The sequence below is a fragment of the Dermacentor albipictus genome, chromosome 3, assembly GCF_038994185.2.
Source record: "Dermacentor albipictus isolate Rhodes 1998 colony chromosome 3, USDA_Dalb.pri_finalv2, whole genome shotgun sequence".
Taxonomy (NCBI): Eukaryota; Metazoa; Arthropoda; class Arachnida; order Ixodida; family Ixodidae; genus Dermacentor; species Dermacentor albipictus.
The window spans coordinates 25,579,472-25,605,537 of NC_091823.1; the positions used below are offsets into that span (position 1 = coordinate 25,579,472).

At 41.0% G+C, this 26,066-nt stretch overlaps 2 protein-coding genes and 1 long non-coding RNA gene across 6 annotated transcripts; 1 reads left to right on the forward strand and 2 right to left on the reverse strand.

Annotated features, from left to right (window-relative positions):
• Window positions 1–10: 10 nt before the first annotated feature.
• LOC135903861 (uncharacterized) lies at window positions 11–15,109 on the forward strand. Of its 3 annotated transcripts, XR_010564942.1 has the most exons (5): window positions 11–134; window positions 376–466; window positions 5,286–5,572; window positions 14,249–14,418; window positions 14,907–15,109. It is a non-coding gene; the product is annotated as an uncharacterized lncRNA (long non-coding RNA). The 3 variants fall into 3 exon arrangements; XR_010564941.2 differs by lacking the exon at window positions 11–134 and having other exon boundaries at window positions 175–466; XR_010564943.2 differs by lacking the exons at window positions 11–134; window positions 5,286–5,572 and having other exon boundaries at window positions 175–466.
• On the reverse strand, window positions 3,281–24,773 carry LOC135903856 (lysosomal aspartic protease-like). Of its 2 annotated transcripts, none has more exons than XM_070535233.1 (9): window positions 24,708–24,773; window positions 17,364–17,502; window positions 15,263–15,386; window positions 14,326–14,459; window positions 13,097–13,281; window positions 9,343–9,465; window positions 8,366–8,513; window positions 6,923–7,021; window positions 3,281–3,646 (listed from the first exon to the last, which is right to left on the reverse strand). In XM_070535233.1, the coding sequence occupies exons 1-9, from the start codon at window positions 24,740–24,742 to the stop codon at window positions 3,476–3,478; spliced, it is 1,158 nt and encodes a 385-aa protein (XP_070391334.1). In that variant the 5' UTR covers window positions 24,743–24,773; the 3' UTR covers window positions 3,281–3,475. The 2 variants fall into 2 exon arrangements, with proteins under 2 accessions (XP_070391334.1, XP_065290332.1); XM_065434260.2 differs by lacking the exon at window positions 24,708–24,773 and adding an exon at window positions 19,113–19,618.
• Window positions 20,589–24,399, reverse strand: LOC135903857 (Fanconi anemia group E protein-like). Its single transcript, XM_065434261.2, has 8 exons — window positions 23,959–24,399; window positions 23,766–23,864; window positions 23,517–23,660; window positions 22,476–22,602; window positions 22,285–22,360; window positions 21,134–21,206; window positions 20,946–21,068; window positions 20,589–20,815 (listed from the first exon to the last, which is right to left on the reverse strand). Exons 1-8 carry the CDS (start codon window positions 24,289–24,291, stop codon window positions 20,717–20,719), a joined length of 1,074 nt encoding a protein of 357 aa, XP_065290333.1. The 5' UTR covers window positions 24,292–24,399; the 3' UTR covers window positions 20,589–20,716.
• Window positions 24,774–26,066: the final 1,293 nt, after the last annotated feature.

The window sequence follows — 26,066 nt, forward strand, 5'->3', positions numbered from 1 at the left end:
TGCGTAGCGGATTGGATCGGCACTAGACCGTCGTAATGGCTGTACAAAGTTTATGGTTTCTGTTTCTGTTCCGTTCACTTTTTGCCATAGAGTTAGCTTTTTGCTCTGGCACGGCTGCACGATGGAAACGCACGGTGACTTTGGCCCCTCTGACCATCTTAGCGGCCATAATTTGTCGTCCAGACCCTGTAACGTGCCCATGGCCCAGGCAGTACAGCCGAATGTTGGTTCAGATCTAGTTCAAATAGCGCACGCACTTGAAACAAATTAAATGCAGTACATTAAACCCGTGCTCCCACCTTGGCTTATAAATTTCGACTTGTGCGTTTTATTTTCTGCATAACGCTTGCCGTACTCCTCTTTTGCACAACACAGACTGGTTCACACAGATGCAAAATCGGAGGGCGTGAGCAGAGCAGACAGTGGAACCACAGAACACCTGGTGGAACTTTGTGGTCCGGAAATGGTACGTGACGGAGCAACAAGTATCCAACCGGTACGACGACCCCCCATTGGACCCCTCGTTCATTTCACTTGCCCAACATATGACATTTGATGGAACGAAACTTGCACGAGCGGTTTGCGATGCACGAACGAATAGAGGGGTTTCTACTGTGGCGACACGTGCATCGAATGATCGGATACTCACAATGGTCTTATTCATATGAATTAAGTTATGGCGTTTTGCGTGCCAAAACCGCGATCTTATTGAGATGATCTTATTTGGACCATCTGGGGGTCTCTTGAGTGCACCTAAATCTAAGTACACGGATGTTTTCGTATGTCGCCCCCATCAAAATGCGGCTAGCCGCCGTGGCCGGAATTCGATCCCGCGACTTCGAGCTTCGCAGCCAGACACCATAGCCATATATAAGCAACTAGGGCGAGGTAAATTAATTTGTGTGACTTAACTCACAATATACGCAGGCAGCGTGTGCTGAGCATGCACCAGTAAAATTGTAAAAATCCTGCAGGCGCGTACATCACACCGATGGGGAAAGGAACACAAAAAAAGCAAACTTTCTGATTTTTCGTTTTGCCCCGAACACACCTTTTGTAGCATACATACGCATTTTTAATATAAGTTATTTGCCATTAGACGCAGCACACAAGCGGCAGCCAGCTTGGAACAGCAGAGCAGACAACTGCCAAGTGAAAACACTTCATCCGTAAGACATTTAAATCATGTCCCAATGTTCGTGCATCATTTCAGAAACAAATGGGACATCCGGACGTCCAGTTCTGGGTATACTACCACAGATGTTCCAAGGTTATCGCACATGGATACATTCTTCGGCATACACATACGTGAATATTTGTCGGATTGAGGCTTTGTCCGAGTGGTCTCTTAACAGAATTATGTATTCCCGCATATTCGAATCCGAATCTATTATGTCAGCAGCTCGTGTGTACGTCGTATTTTACTAATTTTCTGACACAATTTACTTTGAAAACTTTAGTTAGTTCCATCTTGCACTCGGTGGAAGGCACATAGAAGAATGAGGGGCATGCTGCACTGAAAAATGTCTGTTCTTGATGCATGGGCGCTCTGTTTATTGCGTATGCCACACAGCGTGTGCTGCGAGCATAGCAGATGACAGACACTGTGCAATTAATTCATCGCCATATGTCCGTAAAATGTAAGCAGCATATATATCCCCATGATGTCCCTCGCTGTCTGTCTCTGATTATACCCTTGGAAGACCTTGGATGGTGAAAGGGCCTCGGAGGGTGAAAGTGGGGTGCTTGCTTCGATAAAGCAACTTTATTTAAGTGAGTTCCTGAAACAGGAGAAACCAGCCGCGACAAAATTTCTGTAGGACATCATTGTTGTCACGGCCCGGATGAGCAACACACTGTTCTTGGACAACACTGACTTTTTCAGCAACTTTGCTGTGACTGGTTTCTCCTGTTTCGCTTGAATAATTAAAGTTTGAAAGGATCCCTTTCACTGTCTGAGGTCTTCCAAGGATATGATCAGAGACAGACAAGTGAAACTTTCTTGCCAGCAAAATTTTACCTAAAGCTTAGCAAAAGGTTAGTAAAATTGTACGAGCCCAATTGATAAACTTTATGAAAAATTCAGAAGTTGGCAGGTGCATATGATGCTGCCACTATTAAAAACTGGTTCTGTGAAACCATTCCTCCCCACGCTAGGTGTATAGCAAATACTTTCAAAAATCTTTAAAAGTTACCTGTGGCTGATAGCTCAATTCTAGTTTATGAGACGGTCTACTCGAAGCGGCGGACAATACTTGCAGAAAGAATTGAGATGCAAAATCAACTAATTAATAAAAGTTCACTAATTAAATTTTTAACTAATTACATTAGGGTCATGTTGCAATTTACAAATTCTAGCCGTGGAGTTTGCAAGGCGGATCCGCTTGGAAAGCATTTTCAAGATGACACCAGTTTCAAGATATAAATTCCCGAACTTTGCAGAGAAATGCATTGGCGTTTCAGTTAATTTGTTACCAAAACGTCGCTTCGTGCACTGGCGCACACTAGTAACTGAAACGCCAATGCATTTCTCGGCAAAGTTCGGGAATTTATATCTCGAAACTGGTGTCGTCCTGATAATTCGTTCCAAGTGGATCCACCTTGCGAAGTCCACTTCTAGAATTTGTAAATTGCAATATGGGTCTAAGATAATTAGCTGAAAAGTTAATTAGTAGACTCTTCCTAATTAGTCGATTTTGCATATAACTTCGTTGAGCAAGTAGTGACTGCCATTTCGAGTAGACCGGCTCATAAACCGGAATTGAGCTGTCTGCCACAGGCAAACTTTAAAAAAATTTGAAAGTGTTTGCTGAAACACTTTGTAGATTAAGACATTTCTCATACAACAAGTTTCCAACACTGCGCTTCCGCCATGTTGTAGGTCAAAATGTCCCTGCCCCTGAGTTTCTGTGCTGCTGAGGCTGTCACTGTTACTATCTCAAATTTTACATACAAATCAAATCATTCTTTTGTTGCTCAACCTTCAACATGACAGTTACACCAAATAGCACAAATCTTACCTGATTAATCTATTTTTTATCCGCCACATTTTGCTGTAATGTAGAGGATCATCCTGTAGTTCACGTGTCTGTTTACAGAATCTTATGCGCTGTATGCATGTCACACTGTGTCTGTACGCAGAACTAGAAGTACCGAAGCTAGTGATTAAGCTCTAAATGTAAGTCAATGAACATTACCAATTTTATTGTGACTTGTATGACTCTGCCCCAACTAATTTCTGAATTGAAAGCCATATGCAATTACTTATAGCTTAGTGGACTTAAATTTGACTTAATATTCTGTTTGCTTTACCGTTACCATTCACACTCAATAACAAAAAAAATTAACACATGCAGATTTTAATATGCCTGCTTACATCACTGCAGCAGCATTTAATGCCCACGTACAGTGTGCTGCAGGAAAACTCGCAAGGCTGAAAGAACCGAAACAGCAAAGAAAGCAGCTGCAAAGCAGGTCAGTGAACTTCAGCAGCTTCGGCAAAGCCAACACGTGCAGCACCATAGTCAAAGACAGTATAGTAGCGGCCTATGAAGACGTCGCCAAAGATCCAAAGAGGTCCTTGTGGCGGTGGTATGTCAAGTCCGACGAACCCAGAAAGACACAGGCTGCGGCGAAACTGTCTAATCTGAAATTACACACAAGGTAAAGAGAATTATTGCCTTCAAAAAATAAATAAAAGTATAAGAGAAATAATGATTAGGCAACGGGAAGTATTAAGAAGCAATTACAAACTGGTTTGGACTAACTTACTCTGCATAGAACAGTGTTTCAGAAATCCTTATGACACTGTGTACCTTGTTTTCAATGACATGCAACCAACTTACTCTGTAAACACAGCCACGTTTCATATGGTGAGCACATTACAGCACCAATACTATACCATGTGCATCAAATGGGAAGAGTAATAATATTTAAAGGCACTGCAACAGAGATACCGTAATTATATGTTTGTTTTCATAACATCAGTGAATGTCAAATAACATGCAATAACTTATTAGTGAATCAATTAACCAAAACTTTATGATTAGCATTTCAATCTTGATTTAGGAAATTTGCAGGCATAGCATGAGTCACATGCAACACAGAGGTAACTGAAGGCCACTGGGAGAGGCCTTCATCCCACAGTGGACAAAACTTAGGCTAATGATGATGACAACTTAAATCACATTCAGACTGTCGTTGTACTCACGCGATTGAAGCTGATAAGTGCTCAAGGCACGAACACTGAGCAAAAGCTTGAGAACAGCACCAGCTTCCAGCTATATCCTTCTCAATATTGCTGAGAAATGCATTCAATTAATTCCAATCACCATTTTCCTGGAAAGCCTCCCTTAAGCAATGTGGAAAAAAGCGAAGTGGAGCATGACTGTGCTTTGAGACACACTTAAAGGTCAAATATCTTGAAAGTGGTGCTATTATCAATATTTCTACTAAGCGGACGTGCCTCAAGCACTATCCGGCTTCAACCCAGTGACTGCGACAGGTACCCTGAAGTGCTGCAAGGCCTATACCCCAGTCACACGGGCACTTTCAGAGTCCTTTTAACCAAAGATCCTTTACTTCAAGAAAGAATGCGCACGCTGTCACACAGGCACATCAGAGGAAGCCTAGCCGAAGGGACCTTTGAGTCAAAGGAGCCCACACCTGTTCTTTGAAATCTCAAGGGAATACTCTTGAGCCTAGAGGGCATCTGACAGAATAAAAAGTTCTGTATAAATACAGAAGTTCAATATTTAGCTGTTAAAAAGAAATATCACTGTATTATCGAAGTTTCTAAGCACAAAACACTTTCATGACACATGCAATCGAAATTATGAACATGTTAGTACAACAGTGCTAGCATGACCTGTCGCCAGCAGCAATGTCGTCACAACATGGGTGCCAAGTGCAATTTGGTTATTGGCTGCTACACACCAAAGTGTCCTCTTTTTTTTTTCTCTGTATCATTACCTTTTTTCGTGCCTTGTCATTTTGCATTTTAGAGTACTTTGTGGTTTCTGTTAAAAGCTTCAGCAGTGACCATCCAGAGACCGTGTAGCACTGGCACATATCCCTTGTACTAATGTTCCTTTGAAAGCTCTATGCTCCTTAACTTCAAAAATCCTTTGGTATGTCCATGTAATTTGAGTATTAGAAGTATACCTTAAACAAATACTGACTGAAATTTTTTTTCTTGTTTCTGTTGCTTGTGTCTTGTTTCTTTTGCTTTCTATTGTGGAGCCTCTATTCCCTCAGAGCACAACAAATGCTGAATTATGTTGTAGTGCACTACTACGTGCCGCAGTGGTCCGAACATGGTCAGCTGCGAACTGAGGCGGTGGTGACGGAATGAGGATTCGGTGGTTATGAACCAAAGTTACGAGTCTGGTGACCAGAACTCCAGGAGCTTGAGAGCGGAGACTCCAGGATCACGGGATAGTGGTGCTGACAGAAGTACTTGATCAGGAGAATCTGAGGCCATGGCTTACTGGATAGAAGGCAGACTTCAAAGACAGCGGGGCTTGAGCTCCTGGCGGTGGTAGGCCCACTGAAGCGGCTGAGGCACCCGCAGGTGAGAGCGATGACGCGAATCCGGAGTCACCAATTTGTGGGCAAAGAAAAACTAGACAGACGCTGGTGCCTGGTGTCCACAAATTGGTGGCACTACTATGTGCCGTCGTTGACTTTTTGTATTTGGACCACTGCGGCATGTGGTAGTGCGTTACAATGTTACCCTTCAATGCGACCAGTTCAAAATGTGCGCCAAGTGCAATGTGACTTCCCATGTGGAAACAGAGACTCATCATGTCATCGAAACCTATTGTGGCAGTCTGGCGTTGCCTATACCACCAACATGTACACACACTACGGCTGCGCTCACAAAAGATGAGTCCGTTCAGTACTTGATGGGACAGGAGGGGAAAGCTTGCCCCCTGCATTTCCAAAAGAAGTGAAGGAAAGTCCAATTTGGCAGCTTTCAGTGACATGGTCATTGTACGACCTTCAATCACCACACCGGGCTGACTGGCATGCTTTTAAGTTGTTTCTGATATCACATTATCACCATCTCCACTTTCTGCGACATGATGAATACTATGCTTTTTTATGTTCTATGCTGCATTGCGCTTGACATGCATTCTGAACGGGTCTTATAAAGGTACTGTAATTAATTATTTGTGGTGCTCACAAGGAATTCAGGCTTCGTACCATAATTACAGAGTCGACAGCTACGTAAAAATGGAAGAAAAGTGTGAGGCAAAATTTTTGTGTCACTGTTCCTTTAAAGTAATTTAGAAGAGTTATTCAACAAACCTTAAGTGAAATCAATTAGTGACTAATTTTTATGTAGTGATGTCACACAAAAGAAACACAATTTGTTTCTTTACTTGCCAAAGTTTTTGTTTGCCTGTTTTAATTTGTACCAAATCAGCATTATGCTTTTTGTGGTTGTTTGTACTATATGTACGTTTCTTTCCCTCTTCTTTGCAAACACATTCGATGTGTGTGTATTGCTCCCCTCTTCTCTCCTGAGTAATGCCTTCGTGCCTCCAAGGTGATAGTAAATTAAATTAGATTAATTTACTGACATTTGCCGCAGCTAGTAATGCATTACTGAAGAAAGGCCTGATTGTCTTCTTTACACTGTCTTTTAAACTTCTGAATCTTCACAGATTAGGCACATGGTACTATTGTCTTCAAAACACCAGAAATTCAGCTAGTTGGTTCTGCTACCTGTCCAAAGTAGTGCCGTTACATTTCAGATCAGATATTGCGCACAGCAACACCACAGTTACTCTAGTAGAAAGCTGGAAGCAGTTGCCTTTAATAATGAAATGCCACGTTCATTATAATTTCCCACCAGTAGTGTCCATGCATTTTCATAATAATATGATACATATCAATGTTGCCAAGGGCACCTCACCTTTAAGACATAGTCATTCCCTGTCAAAGTGTATGTACGATTTCCTATCTGGAACTTGACGGCTGGAAGCTTAGGAACATCTTCACATTTCACTGTGTACTGGAGAAGGAAAACTTTAGCTTAAGAGAACCATTTCTATAGCAAATGCAGTACAAGACACAAGCAGTAACACATGGGCAACAGATTACACTGTTTAGGAGAGGTAAGTTCCTAGGACATAAGACAGCAGAAAACAAATGCTTAGAATAAAAATAAATAAGCCTTTTGAATACTAGAACTTGAGACTGACTCCAACCAAATAACTGAATTTTATTAGCCCGACGTTTCGGAGCCCATTCGGCTCCTTCTTCAGGGGGTTGTTCTTCGGGGGGTGGCGTTGTGCCTCTTTTAAAGCGTCTTTTTTGAAGAAAGGAGGGGGGGGAACACGGGAGGTGGGGAGACACTCCACAGACGGAAAGGTGGGGGGGAACAAAAGGAAAGGGGGGGTTTGTGTTGTTGACCGCTTCCAAGGAGCTGCGATGACCGGTGCTGGGTGGAGTGCTCACGAGGGTGCCCTTGATGGGCCGCGGGGGGGGGGGGGGAGGTTACAGGGTCGCGCCGACGTTCTGTGTTGGTGAAACGAGCGGGAGTCTATCTGGCTGTGCGTCCTTTTCTTCTTTTCGTCATGTCGCCAAGGCCATGGACATAGACCGAGGGTAGGTTGCCCTTCACACGGTTTATGTTATTCACTTCACTTCTGCTTATCGTAGACAGTGTATTAAGCTATAACCACCATCTAGGAGATCAAAAAGCTTACCAAATGCGTTATACGTGGAACAGCCTGCCATATATCTGGTGCTTTCAATAAAGAAAATGCTATGGTAAACTGGACTATACGTGTTGCAGTGGCCAAAGGTGTAAGAAGTAATTTCAACCCACTGGCAACCAAATATTATGCACACCATGAGGCCCTCCATACTGATTATTTTTCCCACTTATGGGCACTATGGAAACTTCCACTAAGTACTGAATATATAAGGAAATGTAACCTCTGCTGTCATTGACAAGCACTGCCATCTACCTGCAAAATTGTCAATCAGTTATAGAGCATATTACTCGCCATGCCATCTATAAATAAATTTTTTAACCAACCATGCCTCCAGCCCAGCGAATCGCCGGCTTTGGCAATATGACCCCTGGTGTTGGGCCCGCCAGTCTGCCAGCTTTGGTAGCCAATGGGTTAAAACAAGACTAGGAAGACATAGAGTTGCATACAATTAACATGCATAGCTGTCTCTCTGTGTCAGCTCTATGTGCCTTTAATTAGTCATCATAGTATTGTGCCATTTTATTATTACTGCCAAATATGAAACAACTAGTTCAAACAAGAGTGAAAAGTCATTCAATTTCAGCAGCTCAATAGCAGGTAGCTGTTCAATTGCATAAGGTCAAAATTGTCCTTACTTGACCATGCGAGTAAGGATATGCACCAATAATTTTCTGAAGCTTCATGACTTCTAAGGAGGGGCCAGCCATTAGTGATGTGCCGGTGTCTGCTATAGCCTGACAGCCATTCACACAAAATCTCAGCGAGCTGTTTTCCACAGATATCCTGAAATATACAAAAAAAGTGATGTGTTATGTAAGCACAGCCCACAAGTGACAGAGGGAAGCAATCTTGTACACTTACTCTAGCTACATACATTTTCTGCTGGACAACTACTCTAATGCTCTCAATCCTTCTAGCTCTGCTGCTAAATACTGAAATAGTAAAACAGGTTCTAGACCCGTGTTAAAAATAAAACAAGACAAGGGCAGTGGTTAGTACTGGTTAAGATATAAGTGATAATATTATAACACGTTTTGTTACAGGTGGTTTTAGTTAGCAACCTCCTTTGATACATTTTAAAGATGTTTTAAGTCAAAATCATTTGAATATGTCGTGTAGCACGTGCATGTGTGGTGGTAAAAGGGCACTGTCTATGTATAACATGTGTTAGTTTTGAATAGGCCATATGTATTGAGAGATACATAGTAGGCTGTGAAAAGCTGTGAAAATGTTGTGTAAATCAAGTTGACGGAACCTCGACTCATACTATTATTTAGTTGATCTTCATGTAAAACCAAGTTGACAGAACCTTGACTCATACCATTATTCAGTTGATCTTAATGTAAAACCAAGTTGACGGAACCTCGGCTCATACCATTATTCAGTTGACCTTCATGTAAAACCAAGTTGATGGAACCTTGACTCATACCATTATTCAATTGATTTTCATGTAAAACCAAGTTGACAAAACCTCGACTCGTACCATAATTCAATTGATCTTCATGTTTAGAATGACCCTTATTACTATGTTAAAAAAAATAAGGCTCCGTTTCTCATTACAAACACAAGCTCAGATTTAAAAAAAAAGTTCAGCAAACTTTTTAAAGCTTACCCATCCATTGCAAACTGCCAGTAGCCTTTCTTTGTGAGAGGTACATAATCAATGGAGCCCTTATAGAAGCGCTTGTCCACACCGCCAAATGTAATTTCACCACCATTTGAAGAATTGTTGTTTCTGAAAGGAACAGACAAGAAGGAACAGAAGTGTTAAGTAATAAAAAGGAAACAAGGCAGCCATAACTGATGCAACATTCTTCGCAAAAGTCACTGGCCTTTTCGTTTATTTGAAAATGTGCCGCTGACTTCTGGATGCGCCAGTGATACAAAGACTATGCAAAAGCTAAGCAAGACTGTAAATCTTTAAAACACAAAACCAACCAGAAAAATACACTTCGTTTCAAGGAATGCCATACTGAGCTTACAGAAAACAGAGTTTTTCAACCGATTGTTCAGCTGGGGCAGAACTTCAGCTGGAACAAAATATGAATTCACTTGTCTGTATTCATGACTTGTTCTGAAATGCTCTCCAATGGTTGGCTGCTTTGATGGCATATAAGACTTCAATAAAAAAATTTAAGATTTGTGCAGGATTACTCTCATGATTTGTATTTATTTATTATTTCACAATACTACAGGCCAGATTGGCTTAAGCAGGAGCGGACTATGATAAAAAAAAGATTGTATGAAATGTGGGTGCCAGATACACAGCATTAACAAACAAAGAATGTATAAATATGAGTATTTACACTAACAGATAAACAGGGTTACATTTCTGCACCTATAAAAAAATTAATTCAGACAAAAAGCACACTAACGTAACATTTGTTCAAGCAGCCTGCAAAAATAAGTGGCCTCAAAAAAGTTTTAGGACGGGTGTTCCAGGCGGAAATCGTCTTAGGGAAAAACTTGTTTAATTGCATTTGTTTTTACAAATATTCAGTGCATGATCATGTGTGTGTCAAGTCCTTTGGGTACTTAATGGCTTGGCATACGAAGGTATAGACATTCGTAACTCACCTTTTAAAATATTATATATATACACTATGCAAGCATATTTTCTATACATTTTTAATGTTGGAATGTCATTTCTACGCATAAGCTTAGTAGGGGAGTCATTCCTTTTATATTTCACCAAAATAAATCTGACAGCTTCCCTTTACAACATCTCTAGCTTATATCCTATTTACAGTAAAACACATTGGGCTAGTTGGTGCATAGCTTTCAGTACGTGAAGCACCAATAGTGACGACACACAAGAAGGAATACAGACAGGACAAGGCGCTACTTGCAACATGTTGCAAGTAGCACCTATTGAAAGATATCCTGTTTAATTTGGGGATCCCAAGTCATGTAAGCATATTCTATTTTAGACCTGATGTATGTATTGTATACCAATAATCAAAGCTTTGCTGGAGCTTTTCATAATTTCCTCCTGAAAAAACAACTTCCTAAAGGCTCATGCACAAATGTCAGAAATGTGAGCTGACCAGGAAAGCTTTGGAGTGTGTGTAATTCCTAAACACTTGTGTTTAGTTACCTGTACTATTTCTTGATTCTAAGGTGCATAAGCATAAAAACTAGGCTGTACATTTTGTGTTCCTTAATAAGACGTTTTTTGAAGGTTAACTTCCATGTCCCATGTTTGTTATAACTGCTCAACGTTTCAACAACTGGTCCTGTAAAACAGCACGGTCAATTTCACACAATATTTCTTTATATATAATGCAGTCATCAGCAAGAAGTTTTATACACAGAGTCGGACACTAATTCAGTTAAGTCATTTAAATGCACTAAACCTAAAAGCAGCAAAGGGCCCGGCGCACTTCCTTGTGGCCCACCAGAAGAGACAGAAGGTTATTGAAAGCCTTATCATCCACCACAGCAAACTGATTTCTATTTTGTGAATACGCTTTCATCCACTTCACTAAATAACAAGAAAGATAAATGAATTCTAGTTCATGCAACAGTTTCCCATATGATACTTTGTCGAATTCTTTGTTGAAGTCTATCTATTTGCCCTGAGTGACCTAACGGCATTAGAAAGAAATCATGTACAGTGGTAAGAAGCTGAGTCATACATTATCCCATTTTGAAACCGCATTGAAATGGGGACAGAATGTTTTTGTTAGACAAGAAGGACCTAATATAACCAGCCATGATGCACTTCCTTAAGTTTCAATCAAATAGAAGTAACTGACACAGGGCTACAACTCATGAATATTAGCTTATCACCATTTTGGCACAACACCTGCCGTTTTTCAATCTGCGGGAAATTAAATTGTGTTTAATGAAAACTCTAAAAATTTTGACATACATTCTGCAATTTGTGAAGCAAAGCATTTCAAGAATTCTTTTGCTATTCCATCTGTGCCTTGAGTTGTTATCAGTGGTATAACTGACTTAGAAAATTTCTTCTTCGTAGCATAGTTGTCCTTCAAAGAAAAATCACTATGATAGCACAGGTTAAATGTGTGTGCTATATCAGCTGCATTACTTATAAGCTGATTGTTTATTGTAATTATTTAAACACTTCACTTTGCCCGAGATAATGCCAGAATTTTGACAGGTCTATTCTTAGGAATTCAGGAAGAATAGAACTTAAATAATAACATTTAGCCTGTGTCACTTTAGTTATGAAATTATTTTAAATTCTACGACAGTATTCAGGCACATATTCTTCTTCTTTTCCGTTCATCTTAATTTACGTTTAATGCATACAATTTCAGACTAACCCAAGCATTATTGTGATTTGTGGTAACCCTTCTCACAGGTACAAATTTTTCAACACAGAAAGAGTCCACTTTCTTAAAATGAAACCATAAGCTATGAACATTTTTGGAACTGATATTGATATCAAGTGTATCAGCTCCAAGCAGTCAACGATTGATATGTCATCACAACACTAAAAATTTCTGAGTGCATTTTGCACGATGGTTGTATGATCAAGAAAAAGTCAATGATGAATATCCATCTAAGTAAATAGGCAAATGCTTTTCACTTTATTAAAGGAATGATGCACTTGACAGAGTATATTTATTGCAGTGAGGATATTTAAATAGTGTTGGTAGTTTTGTTGTATAATTATGTAGAGAACAGAGCCGTTAGTGAACACATATGCGGTGGTAGTATAGGTGGACAGCATGTGTGTTTTAAAGTGCTTTAATAGTTGGCATTGGGTGAGGAACATGCCCCGCAATTTGGCTGCATGAGAGCAAGCACCGTACGCATTGTCAGTCTTTTATCAGCGGTGAAAGTCCAACCTCCAACCATGAAAACGGGTGAAAGAGTGAAAGAAAGCTAAGGAAGTCTAAACAAGGCAGATCCTCTTTGTTCACTGTTCTGCATGTCTTTTTTCAATTGCTTTAAGCAATAGACGAAGTATTTTGGGAACGTCTTGATGAAGTAGGAGGGCAGGTAGTTTTGATTAAATAAGAGCTTCAATTAAATTATGTGGCTTTTAATCTAATGTGCATCGAACTTCCTTTAGATTACATTTAGTAACTAAAGTTCTTAATGAATTCTGAATCACAGTCCTAGTAAACTGACAGTATGCTTTGAGTGTTAGAATGATAGAAATAAGGGCTCATGATTCGAAAATTTAGGTGTAGAAAATACAGACAAAAGAGGAATTAAAAAGCTGGTTCATACTAGTAGGCATTTGTGCTGACCTTTTTTGTTACTCTTAGCACACATGTTTTCTAATGCCTAACATTTCAAACCATCAATGCTTTGAGTGTGGCCAAGTGGATAAGGCAACAGACAAGAAACATGATTGTATAAGATGACAGAAGACACAATTAACTCACCGATTTAGAAAGAAAGAAAAAACAGGTTGTGGTAAAAGGCCCTGCAAGACCATGTTGTCAAACACTGTGTTTGCACCGGATGCAGCAATGTTTTTAAAGCCCAGACCTAAGATACCATCAAACTTGGCTGCCACAAAAGTCAAACCTGGCTCAGTGACTGCTTCAGCAAAAGTCTGGTTCTGAACCTGCAACAATCAGATGAAGGTGCATTACTCCACATGAAACACAATGATGCTCATTCAAAATAAACAGCTTTTAGCAGATGCCCTTTATCAAAGAGACAACAATGAACAAAATGAAGAATCTGGCTGGAAGTGTGAAAGTATTATATCTTTACATTGAGCCTTTGATTAAGTTTTCTAATTAGTCTGTCACAATGTATTATACCTGGTAGTTCTCTTGCGATAAGCATTTATAAGTAATACAAAAGAGCAGATATGTAGCTGGCAAATGGTGATAAGTTTCAGCTGAACAGCAAGTGTGTTATCGTCATAATAAGCATGGCGAATGAAAGAAAGCTATAACATTTCAAAGGGCCAAGAAAGTTGTGTTCATTGCAGAGCGCTTGCGCACTCAGAATGTCCCTTTAATATAATGCATTCAACTTTGATGTAAAAACGCATGTGAAAAGTTCATTCCTTCAAGCATAATGCAGCAGTCCTTGGTGGAAGAGACAAACCATCTGATATTTTTAACAAGCTGGCACCACCGATACCTTTCAGTCAATCTAAAATTGTGCTACAGTGACCTCTTTTGTCTCCTTGTTCTTGTGTTCCTTGTTAGGTGCTGTTTCTCCAAATGATGTATCACAAACTGTCTCCCTTTTTTAAAAAAGAGTGAGGGTCATGACCAATATGCTGTGATTAACAAAACTTTCAAGAAATGTTTCAAATCCCATGTGAAAGCTTTGTTCACAAAAATAGAACAAGGCTTCATTATGGAAGCTGAAATGCCTTTTTAGAGCTGTGCTAATTGCATCGTTCTGGCTAAGGTCCAACTTCTTTTAACATGAATTCACTGTCTTACAAGAGAAGATGTAATCAAATCATCTATTTCATTTTTTTCAATCTAACTCAGCAATATTTCTTAGTTAATCTACTGTCCTGCTGCAGCACAGTGTCAGTCATCTTCTTGTGTTTGTGTTCGATGCAGTTTCCACAGTATGCATAACAAGTCAGCCCAGCAGCCCTGCTTAGTGAGATAGAAGTGCCCAGGCCAAACTCACTCACATCAATCCCTGCAAGTGAAACTGTGTCAACACTCAGGAAGCCAGTCATGCTGCCTGTGCCATAGCGCAATGAAATGGCTGTGCCATTCTTACGGTACGTCCTTGATTTTGCATGGTCATACTTCTTGTGGAGCACTGTAACAAGAAAGCCAAGAAGAACAATCATATTTGTATAGCTCATGAATAATATACTAGTTCCACTTGAATGTTTTCATTTAGGCAAGATGAACAGGCACTGCAGTTCCCAAAGGAGCAACTGTAGCTAAAATGCTGCTTTCGTAAAAGCAACTTTTGCCTACTGTAAAAGAACAGTGCCAAAAGAAGGTGTGCTTCATGTACTGAAATAAATATAGAATAAGAAGTATCATAAATTAGGTTAATTCTGTCTAAGCATGAAGAGATGATTAGATTTCTTGCATATGGAACATCGTCAGCAGGAGTGACATATCTTGTTTCATGCACGGTAAAACTGGCAATAAGTACGATATATATTGCAGTGGCCACTCATGTTATCAGCAAAGCTATGCCCATGCATTGCAGAAACCAAGCGTTCATTATCAACTGGATGTTTTTTTCTTCTAGGCAGAAAATTTGTTGGTGGTATTCTTGACAATCGAGTAAGTAACCAATTGAGTAACCATTTCCATTCTCAAGGCATGCATCCAGCTACATGTACAACCAGTAACTTTGGAAAGAAAACCAGTGCAAAGTCTCTCAAGGTGCATAAATTCAACCTTTATACATGTATAGTCTACTGCTTGTAGTCTCGAGAATAAAGTATGCTGTTCTCTCAAATCACTGCAGAAGTTGTTGAGGAAATAAAAGGTACCCATGGAGTGTGAATCACTATTTCCTAATACACGAGAGAATTATTATTATGGATTGCAACATTTTAATATGTGGTTAGCAACACAGGAAGGCGATCTACAGAAGCTTACGGCAGGCAATGTTGGTCCATTTGCAGCGTCTCGAAGGAACCCACAGGTTAGATGAGCCAGTGTCAAAAACCACGCGGAAAGGTTGCGGAGGTACTCCTATGCTGATTGGTCCGTAATATTGAGCCTGAAAAAAGGTGTATTAACCAGAAACATATCAAGGCATTCATTTCTACACACTTGTCTTCACTTATTAAATTGAATTCCACTGACCATCGTAGAGGTTTTACAATAAAGAACAGATAGTACAGACAGCAGATGAATACAAATGGTAGGCACTCCCAAATAACAAACAGCAGGGAAATGCAGTCAGGTGGCGAAAAGAATTACGTGCTTATGAAAATAGAAAATTTGCAACCACAGGATGTAGCTGGTTGATACAAAATGGGCAGTTAGAAATAACTGGGAGAAGATTTCAACCTGTGGTGAACAACAGACAGGTGATGAGATTTTGGAATAGCAATGCAGAGCATGCTAACAAAGATAGTGGCTATAACTCTGACCTTACTTTTTTGTCTTGACTTATGTGGCTTCTCATGCACTCATTAAAGATCAGTAGTCATGAAAACAATGGGGCCAGTACAGTCAAAGTATGTAGCAAGAGGGCAAGGGATAGTATGTTTACAAATTGTTGAACAGATTAATCAGTCTAGGTGTATGCACTTAATTAATTGGGAGCCCACTTACAATACTAATATAAGAAATAATACGCTGGTTTGTACTATTGTGAAATGCACAGCACTTCAACCCAAATTAAGTCTGATTCAGATGTGTACTTGCAATAAACAAATATGTACTACTGGGAAGGAGATGCAGGTCTCACTTAGTTACAACACAGAGCTTCGATAACTTTCCTAACATGCCAAACTTTTTAACAAGAAGTCTTCCCATAAATGAACAGCCTGTGATGGAGTGCTACTATGTGCTTGTGTAGTGCATGTGGAGTCACCATACAGAGAATGTGGTTAACATGCTGAACTGAATGTGGAACTGTGCCAGCGTGTTTGTTTCACATGATATTGCTACACGAGCATGTTACACCTATGAAAACATCTTTGAGTTGGTCTCGTGTAGAAAAATGCTATTCATATCAGTTTGGAAATGTACAGCATTCATTTCCACAAAACTAGAAACCGTAAAAAACACCATTATTTTATTTTGATATCTGGTGGAAAGCTCGTGCAGTTATTTTTCGCACTGTAACCTCTAAAGCACCTTTCTAAAAGCTATAGGAACATCGGACAAGCTGCCTGCACAGCAGGGAAATGCAGTCAGGTGGTGAAAAGAATTACGTGGTTATGAAAATAGAAAATTCAAGTTTACTCAAGTTTTAGTTTCAAGTTTTATTTTCTTTCATATTTTTGTCTTTTGTTCTTCCTGTGCACCTTTCTTATATGACTTTATTTCAGATTTTTGTGTTACGACATGCTATTAACACCAGTGCATGTTTCATACCTGTGTCCTAATTGCACTGCATAACATTCTGAACGAATGAATGAATGAATGAATGAATGAATGAGCTTGAGATTCTGAACATCAGGCACATTGTTCTTTCTCTATAATTAAGCATTCAACGAGAAATAATTATGTCTGTGTCACTGACACAGGGCAGCAGAACAGTAAGGTTGCTTAGCTACTGAAAAGCAAGCATAGAAAGTGAGCAAGATGAATGAGAAGGTAAATTAATATGTGTACCCACATTTCATGTCACCTGGAAAGATGAGAAAGAAAAGGTGTGGGCATGCGAATTAGAAAATAGAAAAATGAATATGCTAGACATGGCACCAATAACAGGTTAGAATGTCCCTAAAAAGATAATGACATAGGAGGCTAAATAATTGAACAAACCTTTGAATACTTCACTGCTTGTCAGTACTGTTAAATTTATTGCTATTCAATCTTTTGCATCTATTCACACTTCCATGTATTGCAAGACTGGCATGCAATGTCTCTGAGGCATAGTGTAGTCTGAGGCCTTCAATGTAAAAAATAACACAGTGTCACTGTGCCAACTCCCTAAATGAGCACTCAGACTATTGTTTTGGCGAGAAAACCTCCATGCGAGTAAACAGGGATGTTGTACAGGAACATGCTGACCACTCACATCAAGGTAGTTTGATAGTGGTTCTGGAATTGGCAGTTGTCCACCTTCTTCACTGTAGTATTTTGGCTGGGCCACAGTTAGTTCAGTGTCTACCTCGCCCAAAGTTCGCCTCACAGACTTGAATCGGTGTAAGGGAATGCTGGAAGTAAGAGACGAAAGCAAGGATCAAACTTAGTGCAGAGGGTTCTGTCACACACCCCACAGGTTCATATTAAATGAGAAATATTTTATAAGTGGGTAGGGAGAGCAAACAGAGAAAGAAAAGAAGAAGAAAAAAAAACTGCTTTTATACAAGTGCTCCTGGCCAAGTTTGGAATAGACATCCGGTTCAAACCACTGTGCTGTATCTTGGGACAAAGTATCTGCTTGGATAATGGCATTAAGAAAAGGCTCAATATTCTATACACTTGTATTTGCATTCTCAGTAAGGAACTATAAGAATGACGGCAATGGCTCGTACAGGTGTAGCTGCAACTCTTGCTGAACCACAGTGCACCTCAGGTCGTTCTGACTATTGCACATGTCTGATGGCTGTCACAGGTTTTCCCATCAAGCAGCCCATTCACTGTAGGCAATACAGCAAGTAAAATTAACAAATGGGAAGAATTGTCACACACGTGTAGTAGCGTAAAGGCTCAGAATAAAACGAAGAATTTATAAAAAAAAAATTCTCGGGTTTTTTGCCTTAGACGAAAAAAAAAGAAAGAAAAAAAGAAATTGATATTATTGATATTATTATTTCAAGCCTTCAGATCGAATAATTTCATGGGGCGAATATATTTTATCATGATGACTACAGCCTTGAGTGAGGAACACTGCACCTCAAAACATTAAACTCAAACATTGTTGTGGTTCAGAGATGTGCATCTTTGCAGCTATCGCATGGTGCAAACTTATATCTTGCGTCTACACATGTATGTCTAGGTAAACATGCCCTTCTGACGGACCACTAAAGTTAAATAATATATTAAATACACAAAGCTAGGAATGATAAAAGAATTTATTTTTCAGTGTCTTGATTTTGCTTGTGTTGGTAAATAGCTCAGTAAGCTAATAAATCTTACTGTGAAATGATGTGGTGGCATATGAACAAAATATTACTTTCTCATGCATTCGAGCTTCTTATCATATTCTTAACAAGTGCGCTGTTCAGAAACACCTGCCTCTGAGGTTGTTCTCTGCACATCCGGAATGACAGTATTTCAGCAAATGAGATACTCAAAATTTCGAAACATTTACTTAGGTACTTTTCAATGACTACTTACAATAATGGCTGAATATGAACATAGCAGGCTAGAGGTTTGTTCGATTCAGAAAAAGGTGCACGGCACCTCAAACGAAAAAAAGTGCAGGAGGTGCCGGGCTGCACCCACCCGCTGCAAGGTTCAAGGGTGCAGTGCACCGGGGCGGCACCTTGCATTGCACCCCGTTCAATCGAGCACGGGGATGCAGGGTGCACTGCTGTACCTTGGCGAATCGAGGGTCTAGGTGCAGTGACCGTGAATAGGTGCAGAGAAATTTGGCTTAATCGAATAGACCTTACATACTAAACTAGACTTTTTTTTGGGGGGGGGGAGGGGGTGCACCATATCGACCCTCGGGGACACGTGCGGGTGTGCCACCCTGTGGCTGCGCCACTGATGTGGAGATCGATCTCAACGGCGATTGCCCAGCAAGCACGCAAGTCAGAAAAAAATAATAATAAAATAAATAAGCGCCGCGCTCCAGCGCGCGTCGCGGTCTGTTCACCTGATGAGGGCTGTCGTCGAGGCGACCAGGGCCAGGAGGGTGAAAACGCGGAGCGACTCGCACATATCCTCCGCGCCCCGGGACCCGACAAAAGAATGCGACGCCTCGACGCTCGCGCGGCGATGCCGTCGCCCCGCAGCCGCACGCGCGCGGCTCTGCAGGCCGAGGCGCGGTGGCGGCCGGCCTGAGCAGCAGCATTCAGGTTCCGTCTCGAACTTGACCTCCCCGGAGCATCGTTGGCGCTCCCTCTTATCGACGCGGCCTGGTTCCGTTTACGTGGCTCACTGGTCCCTGAACATCATGCGCGAGGGCATTCACACGGCAGCACGCGCCGGTGCCTGTCCCCTCCTCCGCGCGCTCCATCCATCGCGCGTGCCTCGACGACTCCACGGAAAGATCGAGCCGGTCACTTCTGCAGCGGCTTGCGCTCGGCAATGAGAAAGGAACCGCTTATGCTACTTTCTCACCGTCTTTCTTTTCTCAATTTTTTATGCGAAGCATACTAGCTGCACAACCACGCTCTTCCTTGCTGCGCCGCGCGCGGCCGCGTAGCTACCATATGACGTCATAACAGCTGCAAAAGCGGAGGCTCAACTCGTGCGCTCGCTTGCGGCCGCGTAGCTACATAGCCGGGTCTCAGCTCGTGCGCTCGCCTGCATGAGTTGTTTCTTCGTCTAGCCGAACCAAATATAGCCAAGCAACAGCAGTTCACCAGGATAAACAGTGGTTCAACAACTAAAATAAAGGCTAGTATGCGTCGCATCCTGGGCTTAACCTTAGCTAAGCCACAGCCATTTTTTTCTTCTTCCGAGCAGTCTTTGTCGTTCGTGGTATTGACGAGGTCTAAGCGGCGACTCATTAGGGATCGAGCTCCGGAAATAACGCGCTGAAGCGTCAGAAACCCGAAAAGCCAAACCCCGCTTGGGTTCTTTCGTGCTTTCTTTCGCGTGCGCGCATCTAACCGCGTGGCCTTTGTTGGAGTCACGAACTACGCTTATAAAAAATATACATTACGTTTCCATGACTTTTCAAAAAAATTTGCATTGGAATTTCAAGGGAACCGACCGGTGGGCTAGTTGGTACTGCATAACTTAAGGAAAAGCGCAAAAAAAAAACGAGGACAACAGAAGGAAATGAAGACACAGCGCTATGTCTTCGTTCCCTTCTGTTGTCCTCATGTTTTTTTTTGCGCTTTGCCTCAAGTTTTGCACTGAAAGACAACGGAATCTCAACAGCACCAATTAGGATGCCACAAGTCAATGTGTGCTTTTAATTTTTCAGATATTTTTGGCGAATTTCTTTTTGCCATTCACATTTTAAAATTTGCTTACGAAGAAAATTACAAACAACCAAAGTAGTCTTTCTAAATATTTCTTATTTATTTTTATACAAAAGTGACAGACACAACAAGGAACCATGCACATGTCTCGCCTAAATAATAAAAATATATGCATTTGAAAGGGGAAACAAAGAAAGTGATGTAATGAACTCTTTTTTTTTATTGCATTCATATATCAAGAACATTTTTGTACACACATATATAATGGGTAATTTCATGCACTGGATATTCTAATCATGATGCCTAGGTCTTTTGTAGGTACGTATCACGTAAGTTTTCTAAGCATGTTTTGAATTGGCTTCTTCAGCAGTGTCCTGTTCACATTGACTACTTTCACAACACTGTCCAAACAAGCAGGTGACATCTGTGAAGGAAGGTGAAATAAATGAAAAAGTGATCATAGACATCCTGTAGCTCCAAGATGTCGCATAATACGTCTTTAAAGAAACAAGAAAGCTGTGTGGCAAAAAAAATAAAACAAAGGAGGAGGTTACCTGTGAGCCATAAAAGCTGACAAAATCCATAAGCAGCTTTGAAAACTTGCTGTCAGTACTCCTTTCGTCCTTGACAGAAGTAAGCCAGTTGACTAAATCTGCAGACACACTTTCTAGAGGACCCTGCAAAAAAATTGTGTAAGTTTTTTTGGACATGCATATTAGCCATGAAGCAGTACAGTCCTTACCCGTTTGAGGACTGCTGTGTGTACAAAGGTAACAAGTGAGTCGATGCAGGCCCTTGATTCTTGCAGCATTCTCCTGTACAGTGGTGTTTGCGTTACATAGTGCACCAAGAGATGAATCAATGACCACATTATCCTTTTGCAATAATGACACTTGCAGTTGAAATGCTTCAATGTAAACAACAAGCTGATGAGGAAGGGCAAACAAGACTGTAAGTGAAATAATTGAATTTGCAAATTCTGAGCATTCTAACACTGTCCTTACTTCACCACTAGCGGCAGCAGTCCTACAGCTAGATTTGGTACTTTAGAATGTTGGACTGCATCAGACTTTGAGCAAAGCAAGGGTGGGTTTATATTCATACAATATATTTTCAAGCAATGGTGCATTCAAAAGAGGTGAAAATTTTCTTTTAATTTAACAAGCAACATTGTAACACATTTCTGACATCACAAAGTTATGTACCATCAGCATCAGTTGAAACAGGAAATAACCGATCAGAAGGCCTGTTACATGCATTTACGTGGAAGTGCGACATCTAATCATTCTGTATCCAGTTTATAAACAGAGTCATTCCAAGTGTAAGTGTATCTGAGTGTGAACTAGGCCACTGTTACAAATGTAGGTGAATTTGGAAGTGGAACGATGTATCAGAGTAGTTTCAGAATTGTTCATGTTTGAGTTTAAGCTGATGGTAAAAAACTAAAAGTAAAGGTGAGAGTAGTCGCTAGCAAGCGATTGTAAATGCTAAATGCCTTATCTGTATGGCTATCGCTTATTAGCCCCTTCAATGACTAATTTCATTAAATTTTGGTAAATTGTCTATTTATATGTCTGCAATAAAATGGCTGTAATTGTATCATAATTTAAAACATATGCATACACAACAGTCAGTGGATCATCCAGAAATTTTTTCAGAAGGAGGGGTGAGCACCCATTTCTCCAGGGAGAGAAAGGGGGAGGGGAGCTGGTAAGGCTGTGTACTAACCACCGCCTGGTTACGCCACTTGCAGCAGTGATAACATGCACTTTACCATCTACTTTCGCAGGGTTCTCTGGATTCAAAGCAGTGAAATGCCTTGCACAACACTCTCCATACTAAGTTTGGTGCAGCACGAATATTTTGGCCAACAAATAAATTGCTAATAGGTACCTCAAGCAGATAGCGGCATAGTCTTTTGGTATCCCCTCCTTGATGAGTGTCTGCACAACATCAGTCTGTGTCTTGCCTATGTGAAATCATAAAAAAGTCAGGAGGAGCGTTCATGTTAAGCACCCGTAATACGAGTTCCAGCATTAGTATAGACAGGTGTATGTACATATGTAAAATGTTCGTAGACTAACCCATGCTCTCAGCAGAAACCAATGGGACTAGAAGGCCTTCAACTGTCACATGTGGCATATCCTTTGCGAAGGCTATGATTGAATCTATAAGTGAGCGAGCTGTGGTGCCTTCTTCCAAACTAGAAACCTAAGAAAGAAACAAGCATATAACTTCGTAAGTTCGTAATATTGAACTTCTTAATATTGATTGAGCCATTGAAATTGCAAACTACGACTTGATACTTCTTGATATAGTAAAGTGCAACTCATCTTGAGAGGAAAATAATTGATTTACATGAAAGCTATAAATTATTGCTCAAACAAGGTTTTGTGGTAAGGGCGACATTGCGCTATTCCCTTTAGGAAATAGAGTTGTTCGAACAGTGAGATTTCCAAATAGAATAAAATGTTTGAGAAAGCATTCTCCAAATATCAAACTGAATGTTTTTTTTTTCATTTCCAGACAAAGTGAAATATAAGCTTCGCATGGAATCCGTATTGTAAAACAACAGAAAAGAGAGGCTTATTTGCATTATTTACACATGCGTGTGCTGCCGTTAATAATTGGATGACCTGTCAAGTGAAAAGCTTGAAAATTGAAAACAAATTTCAGTCACCTGTATGACAATGACAGTAATGAAACCCGGGAACACACGTTACCATGATGTACGTATAGTGTTGTGTTCGATAAACGAGAGAACCGCACATTGCTTTAAAGGGATCCAAAGATGGTGAGACTGGCCAGATAATAACTTGCTTTGCTTAAATACACGCAACAAATTCGTATATAGGCTGCCTAAAAGAGGCATTATTATTGAATGAGCTGAAATTATTGAGAAATTATCCACCCGTGCGTTTTTCGAAGAGAAGCAATTATTCAAATTTCGGAAAGATAATTATCGAATTGAATAACAAAGACTATTCGATTTGTATTCTAAATTTCGAGTTTGCGCACCTCTAGTAATTAGTGAAGGGGCACGTAAAATGAACAATGTTTACAATAGGACACCAAAAATACTAAGCGTTGCTCTGTCATAGGCTGAAAACAAGACAGCGCTTTACCTTAGGCAAAAGAGCAGACTTCACGAAAACGACACCGTTGATGAGACTGATCTCCGATTTCAATTCTGCAAACGAACGCAGCAGCAGTTGCATCTTTGAATCGGCGATAGTGTCCGTCTCGAGTTCATCACAAACCGCTGCGACCTGAAATAATTAAACGTCATTGCGTTAAAAACACTGTCCACACTACGTCATAATAGGACACTGCCAAATATGCATGCTCCTGCCATAGGCTATGCTCTTGCGTACCGTCTCTGGTCTGGCAGAAACCATGAAGGACAGGTCAGCTGTCCTAACAACCGTTTCATCGCAAGAGTGTAGGGCCTCCTTAATTTTTGAAATGTTCACCTGCAGTATCGAACAATGATCAACCGTCGAGATATTCGCATGAAAATGGCCAAGCTCAATACAGTCAAAGTCGGACAGCGTAAAACTTTGTTACCTGTATTTCCTCTGGAAGTTCAGTCAAATCGTCTGGAGCACCACACACTTCAAGTTCATCCCTATCGGGTCTGTAGGTTACACGGGTATTGCTAGGCACGATTTCTTCATGGGCTTCTTCAGCTTCTGACATTTCCATGTCTAGAAAGTCACCAAATGGCTCCGGTTCAGCTTCCCGGGGAAGGAAGTGAAACAGCGGTTCGCAATGTTCTTCAAGGCGTACGAGTTGCGAATCGGGTCGTTCATTTTTCTTCTTAGCTTTTAACTCTTCCAGCAACTCTAATACCAAATTACGCTTGCAGTCCGCGTAGACGCGGCCGTATAGCGGGAACATATTTTGTCTGTAGCACCAACAACTTCGCGATACTACGGCATTTCGATCAAAGAAAGCGCGCTTGTAAACACGCCCTTGCTACTTCGGCTTGCTTCGACTCTTTCGTGTACTAAAAATGGCTAACTACATGGTTCATCAAATTGGTTTCGGTTTCGTTTATTCGTTTTTTGCAGGGGTTTCCTGTGAGTGCAGGTTGATCACTGAAGTTAGACCACGGCAATGAAGGAAACATCTAAAACATAACGTGTAGCAAAGTAAACGTGTTACAACACAGTGCAATTGACGATAACAACATCGGCGCTCTTGTTGACCTGTTGGACGTCGCTGATGCAGCGCAACCGCGCGCGCACACATAACACACAACGTGGCAGTGACGGTGCTGTTTTATATAGGAGGGCTATTTTTTTTTTACCTACACAAGTTGGTTCTTTACTCTATGCCTACACTTCATGCAGGCTCGTGTAGATAAGTGTAATGTCGGGTAGAGGCTATGATCGACGTTGTGTGCTGCACTTGGCTCGCTGGGCTGTAGCCAATGAGAGTTGAGAGCGCGACGTCTTCCACATAAGCAGACGAAAAGCGCCCGACTCCGCACTTCGCCTGACTTCGCGCTTACTGACTGCATATATGCCTTTGCCTGTAACTGAACGCTAATGTACGAGTTTCCTTTTATCAACAAATCTAGACAAACTGCAGTGAAATACATCGCGGATGCACACTGCACGAAGACAATACGCGGAATCTGAAACAGCCTCCTACTTCCGTAAGTAAAATAATTTCATTTTCTTGGAAGATTAGCTGACCTTCGTCTGTGACAGATGGTCACACCAGCACTTCCCTACCGTCCCTGCAACGAATATTCACTATCGTCGCTATATCAGCGCCGACAGTCACAGAAAAAATGGCACCACGCGTTTGCAACGCCAGTCTGCTCGTTTGTCGTCTGCTGCCTACACTCATCGAAACCAGTGCAGAAAGTGTAGATTTCACGCTACACTACAGATATAAACAATGGATTCGTTTAGGTGGCCGTACCTACACTTTTCTACGCCAAGTAAAAAGGATGGCGACTTCCTACACTAGCTACATTCGTGTAGCCAGATTAGGTAAAAAAAAAAAAAGCCCTAGGTTAGACCACCGCGGTCCCCACATTATCTTGAACAGTACTGACTTATCTACGCCCCAACTGCGTTCCGCGTGGAGGAAGGTGTCCCATCGAAAAGATTTCGGGTTCGGTTCGGATTCGCGTTCAGGTTCAGCTCCAGAACAAAAATATATAATGGGTCAAACCGTTTCAAGCCAATTCATATGGGTTCAAAACGATTCTGAATTAACAAGAATTAAAAGCATTTGAAAACTCCCCCCTTTTCCCTGGGGGGGGAAGGGCGGGAGGTAATGACGTAGTTGTCTGTTCACCTGATTGTGACAAACTTTGTAAATGAAAAAGAGTTTGCTCCAGTGTGGTGCCGAAACTGCCGACTCTTGAGCAAAAGTTGCGATGAAAAGAATATTGTACTACTGAATGAAAGCTTCAGACGACGGCGATGTATGCTTCGTCGCTGGCGACAAAACTTAATTTTACGAGTACGATATGGCTGGAATCCCGAGCAAGGAGAGATGAAAAAAAATCATGCACATCGCACGCACTGTGGGAAACGACGTTATGCGAAGCATTTTGCTGTTAGCTAGCTATCCAGCATCTATGGGGTTCCGAATGACGGCGACGACATGGCTTGTATTCCAGCCGTTCGGCGCGAGTTTACGGTATGTCGATT

What these genes read in the sequence shown, in the direction of transcription:
- LOC135903856 (XM_065434260.2), bottom strand. Translation starts at nt 19,177, where the DNA reads ATGTGCGAGTCGCTCCGCGTTTTCACCCTCCTGGCCCTGGTCGCCTCG. An exon ending in CACTATCAAACTACCTTGAT is followed by an intron (nt 15,387 to 17,363) that starts GTGAGTGGTCAG and finishes ACCTTTTTTCAG; the next exon opens with GCTCAATATTACGGACCAAT. An exon ending in GGAATGACTATGTCTTAAAG is followed by an intron (nt 3,647 to 6,922) that starts GTGAGGTGCCCT and finishes GTGTAATTTCAG; the next exon opens with ATTAGACAGTTTCGCCGCAG.
- LOC135903857 (XM_065434261.2), bottom strand. Translation starts at nt 24,291, where the DNA reads ATGTTCCCGCTATACGGCCGCGTCTACGCGGACTGCAAGCGTAATTTG. An exon ending in AACTTCCAGAGGAAATACAG is followed by an intron (nt 23,865 to 23,958) that starts GTAACAAAGTTT and finishes TCGATACTGCAG; the next exon opens with GTGAACATTTCAAAAATTAA. An exon ending in TTTCTGCCAGACCAGAGACG is followed by an intron (nt 23,661 to 23,765) that starts GTACGCAAGAGC and finishes TAATTATTTCAG; the next exon opens with GTCGCAGCGGTTTGTGATGA.